This window comes from Sebastes fasciatus, chromosome 11 (assembly GCF_043250625.1).
Source record: "Sebastes fasciatus isolate fSebFas1 chromosome 11, fSebFas1.pri, whole genome shotgun sequence".
In the NCBI taxonomy this organism is placed as follows: Eukaryota; Metazoa; Chordata; class Actinopteri; order Perciformes; family Sebastidae; genus Sebastes; species Sebastes fasciatus.
In genome coordinates this window covers 23745241-23762722 of record NC_133805.1, presented here as the reverse complement: position 1 = coordinate 23762722, position 17482 = coordinate 23745241, and the positions used below count along the sequence as shown (strand labels likewise).

The window sequence follows — 17482 nt, the reverse complement described above, 5'->3', positions numbered from 1 at the left end:
TATGCTGAAAGGTTATTATGGAACTTTTAACCCAATGATGCCAAAAACATTCTGCCTACTGCAGCTTTAAGTGGCTGCTATAGGCTAGCTTACATGGGATGAAATGAATTTGTATTCAATCAAACTCACCGTTTAGGCGACTTGCAAAAGCCTCTAAAGCCTCTGGTCCCCTGTCTGAACCAACCCCCCTGCCAAACTACTCTCTTAAAAGTCCCATATTATAAAAAAATTTGATTTTCATATTTTTATATTATAAAGCAGGCTTAAGTCCTATATAAATACTGTGAAAGTATCAAAATGCTCAATCCACAGGGAAATACACAGAGCCCGTATTCAGAAACTCTGCATTTGAAACAAGCTGTCAGGATTTCTGTCCATTTGTGATGTCACAAATATACAATATTTAGACCGTTTAAACAGTTTTAAACATAAACATTCTAAATGTGTCCCAGTTTATTCCTGGTTGCAGTGTATGTGAATGACATCAGCTGACAGAAAGTAAACATGGACCCAAACTCCTGCCAGGCAACGCAATTCTGTTGCAATTCCATTGAAATGCACTAAAACGGAGCGTTTCAGACAGAGGGTAAATACAGGTATATTCAGGCAGACAGTATGAGGAAAATAAAGTTTTTTTTTAACATTAAAGCATGTAAACATGTTCTAGTCGAAACACAAAATACAAGTATGAACCTGAAAATGAGCACGATATGGGACCTTTAACACATGCAACGTTATTCACCGACCAACTCTAATGACACCAAAATGTGACCTCAAAGCGCTTTAAATGTCTCCATTTCCCTAAATGTATCGTTAGGGTTACTTTCAGTGTTAGTTGATCATTTCGTACTTGTTGGTGCGACCGATCTGCACCATGGATGTATAAGATCTGCACTCGCAACAAAATAAACTTTGGAGTTTAAAAGAATCAGTTAGCCCTTCTTTTAACCACTTTGTTGATTTGTGTGGTTTAATGTGTTTTAATTCAGATTTTTTTATTGTCCCTCATACTAACAAGGTTGTGTTCATTTTTAGCTAAAGTGTCCTTGTAGATTAGACTGCACGTGCATTGAAAGTGACATTTCACCCTAAAAGTAGAGCTAGTCTATTAGTAATTGCTGCCACCTGGTGGTGGAACATATAAACTACAGCACATGTCGTTTGCACAAATGGGACAAATATAAAAACATCAAAATATGAGATAAAAAAAAATCCCACATTTGTTTTCAGTAAAGCCACTCATCGTACTATTTAACTATCTATTCTGGTCCAGTCTACACAGTGTAAAAACACAATGAAACAAACCAGTAGCTATGAGGACAACATGGTACAGTCCAGTGCGTTGGTTCCGTCCAGCTCGGCTGTGATTGGTCAGTTTGTGAAAGAGGAAATAAAACATTGATGGTTGCTCTGCATCACTCTGTGGAGGCTCTGTGTGTGTGTACAGACCATTTGGCAATAACGCTTGTATTTCCTGAGGTGGGTTATTTAACGTTTTACCTCTGAATCGTGTAAGTTTCTTGTCTGTGAATTGATGTCTGTTATCTCGCTAAAGCTGGTCTGCTCAGTGAGTTATTGAGGTCAACACTGGGCTAACTGTGAGCTGCTAGCTGGATAATAACTGAATGTTTAGTTAGCAGCTACCTGGGATCTGTGAAGTACTGTGGGTGACGTTAGCAAACATGTATCCTTATAATACGTTTCCTGTTGTTGTTGTTGGCTAATGTGTGGAAGGCTATCATCATTTGTTGTGCAAACCTTCTGACAGATGACAGTTTGCTGGACTCATTTTATTGTATAGAAACATTGTGGGTGGAGTTATCAATAGGTAAATAGCCAGAATCCCATATAACTAAACTGAGAAATGTGAAATGTCATCCAACCATTGCTCAGTTTAATGCCCAGTCATCTTTAGACTGGCCCCTGCTCTGGTCTTTGTTGACTTGACACAAAACTGGATGTTTCTGTTTTTCAAGATTAGATTTATGATTCAAGATTCAAGCCCTTTATTGTCATTGTAAGTACAACGAAATTAGATTGTGAGAATCCCCCATAGGTGCTAATGAAAAGATAATACAATAAAAAAGAGATAGTGAAATCTAAAAGATAATACAATATAAAAATGTTATATTGTGTATATATATATATATATATATATTTAATATATAAATGCAATATGTATATTGATGAGATGACGTTTTTTCCAGATTATTGAACAAAGTGTCCGTCAGATAATTATGTAATTATTGCACAGTATCATATAATTATTGTACAGAGTGATCAGCATGTTATTGCACATATCAGTAAGAGTAGATTTACAGTATTTACATTGCAAAAGTGACACAAAAATGATGATGATGAAACCTTTACAAGTGAAACCTAATATACCAACCTTCCCCTGAATCTTGAGGCATACTCCCGTAACACATGTGTGCTTCCTTTATTTATTACTCTATTGGATAGATGGTTTGGATTATACTTTAGGTGATCCTCTAGCCCAGGGGTCAGCAACCTGCAGCTCAGGGGCCTCATGTGGCTCTTTAGCTCCTCTCCAGTGGCTCCATGTGGATTTTTAAAAATGGATATGAATAACTGTTTATTGTTTACATTTTCATTTTTATTTAGGATTGTTGTAGGTCTATGGAGTGACGGTACGACGGAGTATTAGGGCCACATTGGGGTGGAAAAAAATAATCTGAGATTTCGAGAATAAAGTCATAACACAATGAGAAAAAAGTCAAAATTTCATGAGAAAAAAAGTTGTAATATTATGATAATAAAGTTATAATATTACAAGAATAAGGTCACAAGTTTATGAGAAAGCAAGTTGCAATATGGGAATAAAGTCATAAGTTTAAGAGAAAAAAGTCGTAGTATTATGAGAATAAAGTCAATATTATAAAGTAGTAATTTTACGAGTTATTTATTTTTTTTCTCATAAAGTTATGACTTTATTCTCGTAATATTACGACTTTATTCTCGTAAAGTTATGACTTTATTCTCGTAATTTTACGACTTTATTCTCATAAAGTTATGACTTTATTCTCGTAATATTACGACTTTATTCTCATAAAGTTATGACTTTATTCTCGTAATATTACGACTTTATTCTCATAAAGTTATGACTTTATTCTCGTAATATTACGACTTTATTCTCGTAAAGTTATGACTTTATTCTGGAAATCTCTGATTTGTTTTCCCCTCAATGTGGCCCTAATACGCCATCGCACATTTGCACTTTGGCCCTCACTGCATTAGACTTATATACTTTATACTTAGACTATAAGCTGTGTTACCTTCATCAAAATGCTTAAATGTTTTGTGGCTCCAGACAGAAGGTTGCTGACCCCTGCTCTAGCCCATCATCTCAATAAACTACACACAATCCCTCTAATCTTTTGTATTTACTTTTATTTTATATTATTTCAATTAAAAACAAATTTATGTTTTTTTCCCACACATTGTAAAGGTATCTGTGTTGTTGATAAAATAAGTTAGAGTAAAATTAAATTAAATTTAAAAAAAGTTGAACCACCACACCCGAAGTCACTTTCAACTGTCAGTTGACTGTTATAAGTCATAGAACCAGAAATCATGGTTATTAATTATGATGTTTTGATGGGGAGTCCTAAAGTTGTATACATGGTTGAAACAATCAATTCAGGTTAGTTCAATTTGATTCACATTCACAAATTATTGGTCAATCTTACTTGTATTCTGTAAATAATTACTGAAGTTTTGCTACAAATTTGTTTCTGATCTCCACTTTTATTGCCTTTTATTTTCTAACAACTGCGTTCAAAGAACAAAGTAAGCTCGGCATGAACAAGATTGTTTTGCTAACATAATCAAAGCCTGGATTAATTAAGCCATATTTGAAGAATGGGGATACACGGTCATAATGTTACTGTAATCAATCCAGGCAGAATAAGAAGGAACATAAACACCTATCGTACTAATATTTATTGCTTTTGAGATCAATTTGACGTTAGTGATTTAGAATGAATGAATAGAAGACAACCATCATATCATCTGTATTACAGGAAGGGGGGACCTACCAACCGCCAACATGTCGAGCAAAAGGGCCAAGGGAAAGAACACCAAGAAGCGTCCTCAGCGTGCCACCTCCAATGTGTTTGCCATGTTTGACCAGTCTCAAATTCAGGAGTTCAAGGAGGCCTTCAACATGATCGACCAAAACAGGGATGGTTTCATTGACAAAGAGGACCTTCATGACATGCTGGCCTCATTAGGTAAACGGTGTATCTACACACATTTAGACAGTGATGTGTGAAAGATGTCTAATTCCTTTTATCAAAGAAAAAAAAATACTATTATGAGTAAATGTCCTGCTTTTAAAACTGTGCTAAATGCAGTTTGTTAAAGCAACAAATATTCCCTTTAGATCAGAGATGAAGAAATGAAAGCTAGGAAGAGAAATATATTAACACCTGTTTTTGTGAAGCTTTCAATAGTGTCATAAATCCTCATCACTGTGACCATTTCCCAGGTAAGAACCCCACAGAAGATTACCTGGAGACGATGATGAACGAAGCGCCGGGCCCAATCAACTTCACCATGTTCCTGACCATGTTTGGAGAGAAGCTGAACGGTACAGATCCTGAAGATGTGATCCGTAATGCCTTCGCCTGCTTCGACGAGGAGGGCACAGGTGAGTGTAAGTTTTCGAGACATATTGAATGTGCACTGTACTTAGTGATGCCATTTCTCAATGTCTCCAGACCCAATGCTGTCATGGTATGTTTTTTATTAAAAAATCATCTTGATCAAAACAGTTGAATTCTCAAAGGCAACTACATAAATGGCGTCACTTTTCTACGTCCTAAATTCTCAATTGGAATTGGATTAAAGCTGCAATTAGCTATCTTCATTATAATTTGTGTTATTGTTTAGTAGGACAATTTATTTAAGCACCCAATTAATTGGTTTGTTTGCGAATGAAAAAAACTAACATTAATTTTACAAAAAGAATATGGTGAAAATTCCCTTCACCAGGTGACATCAAAGAAAAAAACTTAAAATGACAGTGATATATAACAGAAACTGAGAAATTGTAACCAGCAAACTGTTGACATTTTCTCTCGGTAAATGACTTAAATGGTTGATCGGTTATTAAACTTGTTGTCGATCAATTTTCTGTAAATCAACTAACCGATGAATGGACTTCTGCTACAGGTATAATCCAGGAGGAGTACCTGCGGGAGCTGCTCACTACGATGGGTGACAGGTTTACGGACGAAGAAGTGGACGAGCTCTTCCGAGAGGCGCCCATTGACAAGAAAGGCAATTTCAACTATGTAGCATTCACACGCATACTGAAGCACGGCGCAAAAGACAAAGATGATTAGCAACAGAAGCGGATCTTAGCAAGGTTTATTCTGTGTGTATTATTATGAGTTTCCACTAAAGTTAGATCAGCGATATCCTGTTATTTGGCTCATGGCAGGCTTCACTGTGGTATAGCTCACTGAAGGTAATTCGTTTAAGCTGCTTGTGGGACCACCCCCCCCTTCCCTAACTCCTCAACCCATACTCCCAAAGCTCATTTGCACATCTGTGAAAACACCACTGAAGGGTCTGTATAAGCTAGTAGAGATGTATGAAAAGACCCTCATGGATAAAGCTGGAAATAAACTGAAACAAGGAGTCTGTTGCCGTTCACTGAATCATTTGTATTTTGTAGGAAATTAAATATTAAATTGTGGTCCGAGATGAATAGCCAATGCTCTATTCATTTTTCAAAGGTTTTATTTTTTTAAAACAAAGGAAAATAGATGTGATGTGTCAGTCTTAGTGATGGTTTAAAGCAATAACAATTCCACAGTTCACTCATTTCAAAGATACATGGTTACGTGGGATCAGTCTCAGTCAGGATCAAACAAAAAGGTGCTGAATAATAAATATACACCATATGGCCAAAGGATTGTGGACTTATTGGTCTATTTTTAATAGTGTGGGTTAGGGTTGAAACTAACAAGTTACCTTCACGATTCATTTATTAATCCTTTGGTGTATAAAATGTTGTGAAAAAATATTTTTTTCTGATGGCATCAAATTGATTGTGTTTAAAAGCTCAATATTTAATTTACTATCTCATGATTAAGAAAAGCAGCAAGTCCTCACAAGTGAGAAACTGGAATTAGAGAATGTTTTTACGCAAATTTGTTTTTAATGCCACAAATCTTTTTAACGCAACATGCGATTTTTAGGTTGTAGCGGGCTAGAGTGAAGATACCGGCATCATATGAAACCATAAAACTTAAGGAATCCATTGGTACCAACCATGTCATACTAGCTTATCAAGGAGGCTAAATAACGCTCCAAACTTTAGGTACATTTTGGCGAGGAAAAACTGGCAAGGCTATTTTTAAATCTTGACCTCTGACCTCAAGATATGTGAATGAAAATGGGTTCTATGGGTATCCACGAGTCTCCCCTTTACAGACATGCCCACTTTATTATAATCACATGCAGTTTGGGGCAAGTCATAGGCCTGTTGGGCTTCAGTTTGTCATGTCATGATTTGAGCATATTTTTTATGCTAAATGCAGTACCTGTGAGGGTTTATGAACAATATTTGTCATTGTTTTGCTAATTGATTTCCAATAATAAATATATACATTTGCATAAAGCAAGCAGATTTGCCCAATCCCATGTTGATACAAGTATTTAATACTTGACAAATCTCCCTTTAAGATACATTTGAACACATAAACAATATGTGATTAATTTGCAATTAATCACGGACAATCATGCGATTAATCGCGATTAAATATTTAAAACGATTAACAACCCTAATTTTTACATTAGTTCCAATCACTATACAATGGTATATTGGACGATAGTTGACGAAAGACCCTTTTCTGTTATAAGATGAAAACAAATCAGGGTCCTTGAAGAAATGTTTTTCCCAGTTTGGTGATGAACTTGACTGGCCAGCACAGAGTCATGACCTCAACCATCACCTTTAAGGATGAAATGGAAAGCCGAGGGTTTATCGGCCAACATCGGTGCCTGACCTCACTGATGATCCGGCAGCCGAATTAGAGCAAATCCCTGCAGTCAAGTTCCACAATCCTGTTGAAAGCCTTCCCAGGAAGAGTGGAAGCTGTTAGCATGGCAGATTAATGCTTATTAATGTCCACATACATTTGGCCATGTGTGCACAAACTGCCACAAGTAACACTTCACAGTTGGTACATCACAATAAGAAGAAAAATGTTTTTCTCTATGTTTTTGTACAGTTGGTGAATTTTAGTAACCGTTTTCTGACATCATCGTGGTTATTTTGACATTTGGCCACGGCAGTTCTCTTCAGCACTATTTTTTGGATGCTTTAAAAGGGGATTTACAAAATTTGCCACAAATTAAAACACCTCTGATCCTTTCACTGAGTAACTGTGATTACGATATCTTGAGGAGCACTTCATACGTCTTTATCCCAGAGAATGTATCCCAGATGTACCCAGCATCAGTGCCGATAACCAGCCTCCTCCTCTTCACAGGATTCTCTGTGATGAAGCTCTCTCACAAACATCAACCCAACAATAAATAGACAAGGACCGCATCCACACTCGACGCTTTCTGTACATGTTGCAGTTGCTCACAGAGCAATGTATAGCACACGATATGGGAGGATTTGTGAATCTACTCCGCCAGGGCAAGATTTTTCGACTGGATCTTTGAAAGGTGGTCTGATATACAAGCCTCGATCTTGTCACACTGGGCCAGGAAATCCTGTTGACAGAACACATTCACACTTAATGATATTCACAGTGATTTTCAATTAAAAGATTTTGGTGACACTGAAAAACAAGTTTACCTGCACCGTCTTTACGAGTCCCTTTTTCTTCATTTTGCAGTCGTTGAAATTGTCTGGGATAGTCTGTTGAAAGAAGAAACAGTTCAGCACACAAAAATAAAGACCTGAACAAAGGTAAATTGAAATTAATTTCGGTCTGCAATCAGTAATGGAGACAATAAGGCAAGCAACTATATATGAAAAAGAAAAGATCACCAAAGTATCGATCTGCTCCAGGATCTTCATGAACTGTTCAGCTGCTATTTTCACTCTGTGGTCTAATTTACCCAAGGCCTCAGCCTGAAGGTCTTTTGCCAGGAAGCCCTATGGAAAAAAAATGGGGGATAATCAAAAATCTAAACAAAAATGTCCACAAAATATATATCAGAGATCAGATCAGACCAATGAAGGAAAATGATGCATCTTAAAAACCATAATTGATTGCTTACATTCTTGAGTCCAGTCAACTCCCCGTCTACCTTCTCCAGCTTTTTAGCCGTCTGTTCCATAGATTTCTCAATGTCTTTCAGCTTCTTCAGTTCAGTTTCTTCCTCAGGACTGTTCTGTTTTATAGATTATTGTCAGTATTTGATATAATATATACAGTCCCATCAGAGAAATCACACATGTAAAGGTCTTACCCGCTTTCCGATCAGCATGAGTTTGCAGCCTTCTTTTATTCCATAGCTGGACAGACTCTCCTCCACATCCTTCAGTGATTTTCCTGGAATGTCAGGATGCATAAGGCAAGGTTAGACCTGGGTATATGATGTGATATTCAATAGGGATGTGCCGATCTGATAATTAGTATCGGTGATCGGATATCGGAGGGAAAAAAAAGTATAATCAAAGTACTCATTATGTAGAATAATATATATCATTGTCTTCTAATTATTGATGCATTAAAGTGTTCATCACTTTAATGTTGCAGCTGGTAAATGTGGAGGTAGTTTAAACTATAATAATCATAAATCATCATTTATTAGTTCATTACATTTTCTATTAATAACCGGAATCTGCAAAGTAACTAAAGTTATTACATTTATTAATCTTGGCTGTTTAAGAGAGGGAAAAAGAAGGTATCGGATTGGTATCAGTATCGGCAGATACTCAAGGTTGAGGCATCGGTATCAGACATTAAAAAGTGGTATATAGTCATCTCTAATAGTCAAGAAAGAAAGCGAGAGACCCACAGCTTTACCTTTAAAGATGAGTTTCTGTGAGGGTTGGGGAACTCCAGTAACTTGGGTGAGAGCCTCTGAGAGGTCTTTGACAAAGGGGCCCTTGCCATCATCCTGGCCAGTTAATGTGATGCTGTGCTTAGTGGATCCTGGAGTGGGAGAAAAACAATGTTAGCATAAGCACTTCCCTGAGTGGCAACAATTGCTTTCTAAACTGTGTGAGATTATTTTTCTGGAACGATGTGGATTATTTGGATTTAAGCATGACCATCAGATGGATCATTTTTAACCTCTAAATGATGCTTTGATTCTTTTAAACTGAATGTAGTTGAAAGGAATCACATGTTAGTAAATGATGGCAAAGTATTTGAGCATTCTGGATATTACAGTAAAGTCTAATTAATTTTCAAGGATGCACGAATTCAAGTAATAACGTTCATCTTAAACTGTATTTAATAAGTAATTGTTCATGTTTTCCCTTCAAACACTTGATGTGTGATGTTGATAAATCACGTTTATTTGCTGCTGTGAAATAAACATTCAGATGTCAGACTAAAAAAAGAAAAGACACTCAATGTAATATTCGAGGGCAACCTTTCAGTCAGTATGTTTTAGTGTATTAAGGTATCAAGTATATTCAACTGTAATAAGTTAAAGCTAGCAAATAAAATACAATTCTCGTTGACAGAGCTAACTGTAGCTACATTAGCTTTTAAAAAAAAATTTTTTTTAACCATTGTACCAAATATAAAATGTTCCTTTTGTTAGATTAGAAACCAATAATGCAAATCATCCCAGAAAGCAAAAATACATTCATAACATAAATGCTCTGTAGTTTCAATGTGTTCATCACAGAACGAGCATTATTGACATTGGTTTCTTAATAACTCAGCAGAGAGGTATATTATATATATTCAGTGAGAACCTTAAAGTGAACCTCCTTTGCTTTTGGTGCAAATAAGACATTTGAAGAATTTCGATGTTAGACTCTCAGCATCTTTTTCATGTAGCTACATTAGCTGCGTGTAGCTACACTAGCCTAGCTACTCGGTCGATGGTCTCCGGTTCGTAAACTTGCATTTTTACATCTATCTATCATCTGGTAATAACCGTGTAACATCATGAAAAGTCGTATTACCGTATGCCACTGTCACTGTCATCGTTTGTCCTGACATTTTGGTTCTTTAGCGTCCTTTAATTACAACATGAATCACACGACTAGCTACCTAAGCTAACTGTTGCTAACTAGCTACTTCCGGGACAGACCGGAAACAGTCCTTAGATGTTCTTCTAACGTCTTTATTTTTATTTATTTTTTATTTATCTTTAATCAATGAAACAGTACAAACGATACGTGAAACTGATCATAACAGGGTTATAAATAAATAAAAGAGTAGAAATAAATAGAAAGTATTAAAAAACGCAGACATACGGTGTTAAACAGAACATATTGTGAGTTTTCACCAAAGCCTTCTTGTTTTTAAACACCAATCTGTGGTCATATTCAAATAGTTAGCTATTTGCAAAGTTAGTTTCAAAGTTAGACTCTTCCTGTAGAACAACAATAGAGTAGTAGGAACTTTAAGGGGTTGCGCAATACTCCCATTATAACTGGCTCTGTGGCGCAATGGATAGCGCATTGGACTTCTAGTCAAACACTTGAGGAGTGATTCAAAGGTTGTGGGTTCGAGTCCCACCAGAGTCGGAACTTTTAACCTGTTGATCTTCTCAAGGCAGTGCAACAAGTTATCATACAAGAGCGTCTTGTGACTGTGATGAACCAGTTATACAGAAATCTCATGTGAACACTTTACACTAGAGTTAAATAACTTAAATTTTTAATGAGAACTTAGATAAGAACAATTGACTTTCAATTTTTTTCAATTCAATTGGCATGACTGAAATAAAATAAGTAAAAATAAAAACATATATACATATGCATAATGCATTAAGCAAATTACAATATATAGATATTTAAAAAGAACATGCATGTAAATGGAAGAAAACAATCAAGAAGTAATTCATGTTTTTTGTGTCAATAAAACAAACAAACAAATAAAAAACTGTATTATTATCAAAGGATAAATGTAAAAAACAACAACAAAAAAAAACAAAAAATCATGAAGTAGAGGAGTAAATAAAAGGCAGAGTGTGAGTTACATCTATTATGTGTTGTTGTTGTGGTTGTCTGTTATGCTGTGACTTTCACTTCTTTGCAATATACGATCTTTGACCGCAGTGTCTCCTAGAGGTGCTCGGAGAAGCTGATTGGTCAATTCTTGGTAGAATCTTGGTAGCGATACGAGCGCTGATTGGCTGTCACTAGCCGGTTGGTCGTGCTACGGTTGCTAAAAATAGTAACACACTACCAGAATATGTCTGATGATCCTCGCCTCGAAACCCGTGTCACCCAAACCTCATGCCATTAATATTTAGCAAACACACATGAATAGATGGTTCTAAGGTGGCTCTTTTATCGTTGCCGTTATAATGACGGTCATTTATCATTATTATCGCTATTTCCTATTGGCTTTATTATCGCAGATCGTCGAGCTATTAATGCTATAAATAGTAACATTAACGCGCTACCAAAACACGGCTGATGATCATCGCCTCGTATCCCGTGTTGTAATGATATAAAAGATGTAATTGGCTTTATTATTAAGGCGGTTCAAACGGTGTGTTAATATTGTCTGTTGTGCTTAATCTATGGTAGAAATTAAGCAGTGTGTGCTGTATGTAAATATTACAATATTTTTTTTTATCACAAGCATTGACTATTAACTTTATACACTTGCCATTGTGATTAATTAATAGCCTATCATTTAGGAACAGGACAGCATAGTTTATATATAATATTATAATATAATTTAATATAATATAGGCTAATAAAATAGATTATTATTAATACTATTATTACTAGAAGAGTATATATATATTTATTGTATATAATATAATTCAGTGGTATGCTATACATTGTATTTGAATGAAAAAGAACACTTGTATTGAGTCATCTTAATAACATATTTATTATAAACAAATTTTAAAAAACAGTACAGTAATAAAATCAGTGCAATCAGTGGTATATACATTTATCAACAATAAAATCAACAGGAATACATTATATATATATATATATATATATATATATATACACACATATATATATATACACACATATATATATATATATATATATATATATATATATATATATACACATATATATATATATATTATAAATACTATTGTTACTAGAATAATATATATATAATATAATGCAATATAATAAAATATAATACCATGTAATAGAATAGAATAGAATATAGTATCGTATAATAGAATATAATAGATTATTATTAATACTATATTACTAGAATACAATACAGTATATGAAATAGTATATAATACAATACAATATAGGCTAATGTGAACAGAGTTATCAGGGTCGAGTATCTTTTTTTGTGCCATATCCCCGGGCTTCAAGTGCAGCCCTCCACTCAGCCAGAGTCACGGTGGCTGTGGCCTGGCAGTACCAATTCCCAAAGTACTGTTGGTGGGTGGCAGGGTCCCGCTCCCTCTGATACTGCTTGCAGGTGATGGCGTCACTCTTCCTGGAGTATTTCCTCTTCCTTTTGCCACTCTGTTCCTCCTCCTGTCTTTTCCTCTTGTGGTAATTTTGAGTGGTGTAAGGCACATCTGTCAGGGAAGAACCTGCAGGAACCACAGATTGGAAGGCAGGCAAGAGAGGTTGTGGTGCAGGCAGGTGAGGTTGGGCTGCACACAGGAGAGGTCTGGGCACAAGCAGGAGAGGTCTGAGAGGTTGGGGAGCTGCCTGCAGAGGCGGCTCAAGAGCTGCAAGGAAGGGCGGCCTAAGACCAGCAGATGTAGTTATGTTCAGTCTTTGTTTTAGCTGGGCCATCCCTGCAGTATTAGGGGGCAAAACAAAGATGTGGGGATTTGCCACACTGCTGTTAGGCATACAGGGTCTGCCTTTCCTTTCAACTGTCCAGCTTTGCAGGGTCCAGCTCTGGCTGATTAAAACGTGACCACCGGAACAGGGTCTTGGCAATCCAGAGCTGGTCAATCTCTGGCAGGGCAGAGATCCAACCAGCGGGCAGGCAAATTCTGCTATCTATTAAACAGATATGAGAGAATGAAGGAATGAACAATGATTTTTTTAAACATTCTTTCGTCCTGTCCGGAACTAAAAACTCCTTGGGAAGTCAGAAATTAAAAATGAAGTGTATACTCGGTTATAACTTTGTGCTTTTTGGGAAAATGTCAAGAGAAATTGTGGATAAAAGAGACAAATATATTTTAAGAATATTAAGAGAGACAGCTGTGTGGTGTGTGAGATAGAGAGAGAGAGAAAGTGAGAGACAGAGAGAAAGAGTGTGTGTAAGTATTTCATTAAAATACATACGCGCTATTTCTGACTCAATCTGTTCAGCGGCCAGCAAAAGCTCACTGTCGGTGGGTTCCGACTTCACTGTTTCCAGCAAAGGTGCCGTGGTGGATCCAGCAAGGCACAGAGCAGGAACAGCTGAAAAAGAATGACATCAAAATAGAATACATTAAAGATATGAAAAAATTTACAACTCAGCTTTTCACAAAATCCATTTTCTAGTTGCATACTTACATGGCTGAATCTTTTGGGGTGCAAACAACCTCTTCACAGACTTCTCAATGCTGTGCTGAGACTTGCCTTTCCCTATCAGCAATGAGCGCAGGGAGGATATAGGCACTGAGGATAGTCGCGAGGAGGTGGAGGTGGCAGCTGCTCGCAAAGAGGCTGAAGGTTGTGGTGAGGTGGAGGGCAGCTGCGTGGTGGTTGCAGCTCGTGAAGAGGCTGAGGGCCGTGGTGAGCTGGAGGGCGGCTGTGTGGAGGTGGCAGCAGCAGCAGTGGCAGGTTGGCTCTGGCTTCTAGCGGATCTCACCTCCCGCTTGACCTGGATGGCATAACGGCCTGCCGGATAATGTGAGATGTACCCCTGGAAGGCTCTTTTGTTGACAAGGTTGTTGCATGAATCAGAGTTTCCTGACTCCTCTGACATTGATGCCACCACATAACCCGCATACCCCAACGCATTTTCTGCCACAAATTGAAAAGTTTGGCCCCTGAATATCCCAAACTGCATCTGATGTTGGCCCAGGACATGCTGCATATTCTCCGGGTCTCCACCGCGACGCAGAACAGCCATCTTCGCACTCTTTCACCCTCTCAGGCGACAGAGCCCGCACCCATCGCCTGTTCTCCCTCTTAATTCGTTTTGCTTCCTCTGTGTCAAAGAGGCTAGCATGGCCATCCCCCCTCCTCCTAAATTTAGGCTCCATTCTGTATGATTGGGGAAAAAAAAAAAAACAGTTAGAATATACTTTATACTTTATACTTACTTTATACTTTATTGTCAGACAGGTCTGAAATTTGTTTTGCATAACAGCAGCTCCGTTTGCAACATCACAGAAAGGACAAAGACAATAAACAAGGATACAAACATTTAAACATTACAATCACAGAAGACAATATTCAGGGCCCTTTAACGCACATTTGATCTGGGATTAGGCTCCATATTTAGTTTAAGGATTGTCCTCTTATATTGTAAAATTATGGCCTGCTATATGTTATGTTATAATTTCTTTCTTCTTTCTTAATTTCATATTTACTTTTAGTATATTTCACTACAGAATAGTGATCCAGCAAACTAAGAATGTCATTGCATTGATAACTTGTTTATTTATGCATATGACAATACATCCTTGTATCCTGATCTCCAATCTAGCTAAACTAACATAAATTACACTCTGTGTCCATTACTTCTCATGCAAAAGAGGTTATGCAACATTTAGTTGCCTCTGTCTGTCTGTGATACAGTGTTTTCTAATAATGTACTTACTATACAGAATCTGTAAACAATTTAATTTTTTAAAACTAGTTACCAGGTGAGTACCTTACTGGACCTATGCATTACATGTCTTATTCTCAACTGCTTTACAACCTGTAACTTAACACTATAACATTCTGAAACAATTCATATACACAGGGGCTAAATTAGCATACTCAGCAAAATACCAAATACATAGACTGATCCACACATAAAGAGTAGAAACATAGATTACGTTGGTAAACTGTGGACTACGTATTTTCTGTCTTGTACTATTGATTAACGTTAACGTCAGTGTTATTACCAAATAGCCAGCCCGTTATTAACTACAGGGCTACATAATGTGCTATGTAAACAGACAGGCTAACACACTAGTGTTGTCAGCTGCCTAAAATAAAGCATAGTGTCATATCAGCTGACGTCAGCTGGTTATGAATAGAGAATCGTTCGCGACTTCAACTAGTGTGAGATAGCCAGGTTACGTGGATATGACATTAGCTCGCTAGCGTGCTGGCTCGCCACCAATGTAAACCACATATTTTCAATAAATGGTTGATATGATATAATGTGAAAATGTCGATGAACTTACCCAAAATATAGCGAAAGACGTCGGGTCGAAAACAAATTCTGGTGAAGGACTTGACTTTCCGTTGAAGGGACCTGACGTTGATTTCTAGGGGCGTGGCTTCCGGCGTCAATCTTGGTAGCGATAGCGAGTGTGATTGGTCAAATCTTGGTAGACGCAACGGACGGTGATTGGCTGTCGCCATTCTTGGTAGCAGGGCGGCCTCCGATTGGTCAAATCTTGGTCGAATCTTGGTAGCGATACGCAAGATGATTGGCTCTCAAATGATGGATGAGCTCGACCGACAGGCGACAGGGAGCGAAGTGATTAAAAGGTTGAGGGGTTCGAGTCCCACCAGAGACGGACTTTTAAAAGGATGGTCTGATTCCTCTCCTCAAAACTGTATATGTAACAAACGAGTCTCTTGTGATTATGAATAATCAGAAGTAGCCAGACTATGTCCACCCAATCCCCTCATATGAACAGTTTACACTCGAGTTAAATTAGTTAAATATTCAATAAGAATATACATAACTCCTGTCAAACTTCATCATATGTTTGCTAAGATTCCAGATGTTTGTACTAAATGTTTGAAGAAGAACGGCACTGTATTTCACTGTCTATGGGAATGTCCAAAGAGTCAAAACAAGTTGTCACTCAGAGATGTTTTGTTTAATATCATAGTTAAGATAAGAACTAGTTACCTTCCTGTTTCCATTAAAGGCTAAAGAAGTTCATTTCAAAATGATGAACGAGTTTTACCCAAGTAATGACTTCCTACGTCAAAGGTTTAACTTAGATTTCAACATCTGTACTTTCTATAACTCAGACATTGAAAACATAGAACATTTATTTTTTTCTCTTGCATTTTAACTTGGACCTTTTTGGATGCGTTTTTAAGATTGGATAACTTATAATAATAAGTATAAGTATTCTGTTTCTAACATTTGAAAATATAAAGTTTGGTCTCCAACTGAAGGACAAACAAAACAGAGTTTGGGAATAATAATTCAATTATTTTGGCAAGAATATTTCATACATACATGTTGTTTATTCAAAACTATATATTTGCTGCATATCTGAACGTTATAATACCATACACAAAAATATGTAAAATGTTGTAAAATTCAAAAAGCCCTATATCTTTATGAATATCTATACCTTATTTCCTGATTGACCACTTGTGTTTCTTATTTTGTTTTTTTATTAGTATTTATTTGTGTATCATTTCCTTTTTTTGTTTGTTATTGTTATTGCTCGCTCAGTTGTTTTATTATTGTGAACTGTATTCTCTTAAATATGATATGTGCTTTATTGATTGTGCAATAAAAAATAATGTTTAGTTTACTACCAAAAGTTCTTTTGAATGTCAAACTCTGTGTGCTTGGAATAGCCTATCTCGAGGACTTTGTCCAAACATCGAAGCAGAAACGAGCTGCAAGCGTCAATGTAACGTTTGGTCCACTAAAGTGCTTGTGTTTGCCACCGACAGGCCCAGGTTGTTATCATAAGTGTCTGACAACATTATGGAAAGGACCCTAAAGAGAAATAAAACCTTACCTGAAATCCTTACCTTTCGCTTGAACTGGCCTGTCCAGGACTCGCTCAAGGAAGCCAAAACATCTTGATCGCCCCCTGGTGGCTGGTTGCAGTAAAGCTCACCCCCTCCATGTTAGCGGATGGGACATGGGCCAAACTAAAAAGTCAACATTTTTCACAAAGATGGTTTCTGTCATTTTAGGTAGTTCTTATCTAGATTATAGATCTAAATTTCAGAACAAGACTTCCCCTTGAGTGAAACTCTTTCCAAAATGTTGTCAGATACTTACAATGATAATAACAAGTCAGTGGCAAAAACAAGCACTTTTAGTGGACGTAAATGACGATGCCAGCCTGCCCCTATAGGATTACAAAGTGATCACAAAGAGACATAAAACTACAAAAAAAAGAGTCAAAAGCATCACCGAGTCTGTGTCTTTCTCCTATGTAGGAAAGATGGTGGGGCCTTTTGCATATCTGTGCCCAGGGG

The 17482-nt window shown here is 36.9% G+C and overlaps 3 protein-coding genes, 1 long non-coding RNA gene and 1 other non-coding gene across 6 annotated transcripts in view; 2 read left to right on the top strand and 3 right to left on the bottom strand.

Moving 5' to 3' along the window:
* The window catches only part of myom1a (myomesin 1a (skelemin)), a 33811-nt gene extending 33663 nt beyond the window's left edge, over positions 1-148 (bottom strand). The window contains exon 1 of the mRNA XM_074651667.1: positions 130-148. The gene's annotated coding sequence lies outside the window, so the exon portion shown is untranslated. The remainder of the gene's footprint in view (positions 1-129) is intronic.
* A 1194-nt stretch (positions 149-1342) lies between these two features.
* Positions 1343-5680, top strand: myl12.2 (myosin, light chain 12, genome duplicate 2). 2 transcript variants are annotated; one of them, XM_074651725.1, is made up of 4 exons: positions 1343-1479; positions 4044-4253; positions 4511-4672; positions 5197-5680. In XM_074651725.1, exons 2-4 carry the CDS (start codon positions 4070-4072, stop codon positions 5367-5369), a joined length of 519 nt encoding a protein of 172 aa, XP_074507826.1. In that variant the 5' UTR covers positions 1343-1479; positions 4044-4069; the 3' UTR covers positions 5370-5680. The 2 variants fall into 2 exon arrangements, with proteins under 2 accessions (XP_074507826.1, XP_074507825.1); XM_074651724.1 differs by having other exon boundaries at positions 4511-4678.
* Positions 5681-5751: 71 nt separating this feature from the next.
* Positions 5752-10268, bottom strand: bag1 (BCL2 associated athanogene 1). The gene is made up of 7 exons (XM_074651721.1): positions 10142-10268; positions 9024-9152; positions 8464-8546; positions 8272-8385; positions 8039-8146; positions 7844-7906; positions 5752-7758 (listed from the first exon to the last, which is right to left on the bottom strand). The coding sequence occupies exons 1-7, from the start codon at positions 10176-10178 to the stop codon at positions 7669-7671; spliced, it is 624 nt and encodes a 207-aa protein (XP_074507822.1). The 5' UTR covers positions 10179-10268; the 3' UTR covers positions 5752-7668.
* The window catches only part of LOC141777463 (uncharacterized), a 234776-nt gene continuing 223045 nt past the window's right edge, over positions 5752-17482 (bottom strand). The window contains exon 2 of the long non-coding RNA XR_012595902.1: positions 5752-6407. This is a non-coding gene — a long non-coding RNA (uncharacterized LOC141777463). The remainder of the gene's footprint in view (positions 6408-17482) is intronic.
* Positions 10617-10708, top strand: trnar-ucu (transfer RNA arginine (anticodon UCU)). Its single transcript is given in 2 exon segments — positions 10617-10653; positions 10673-10708. It is a non-coding gene; the product is annotated as a tRNA-Arg (tRNA).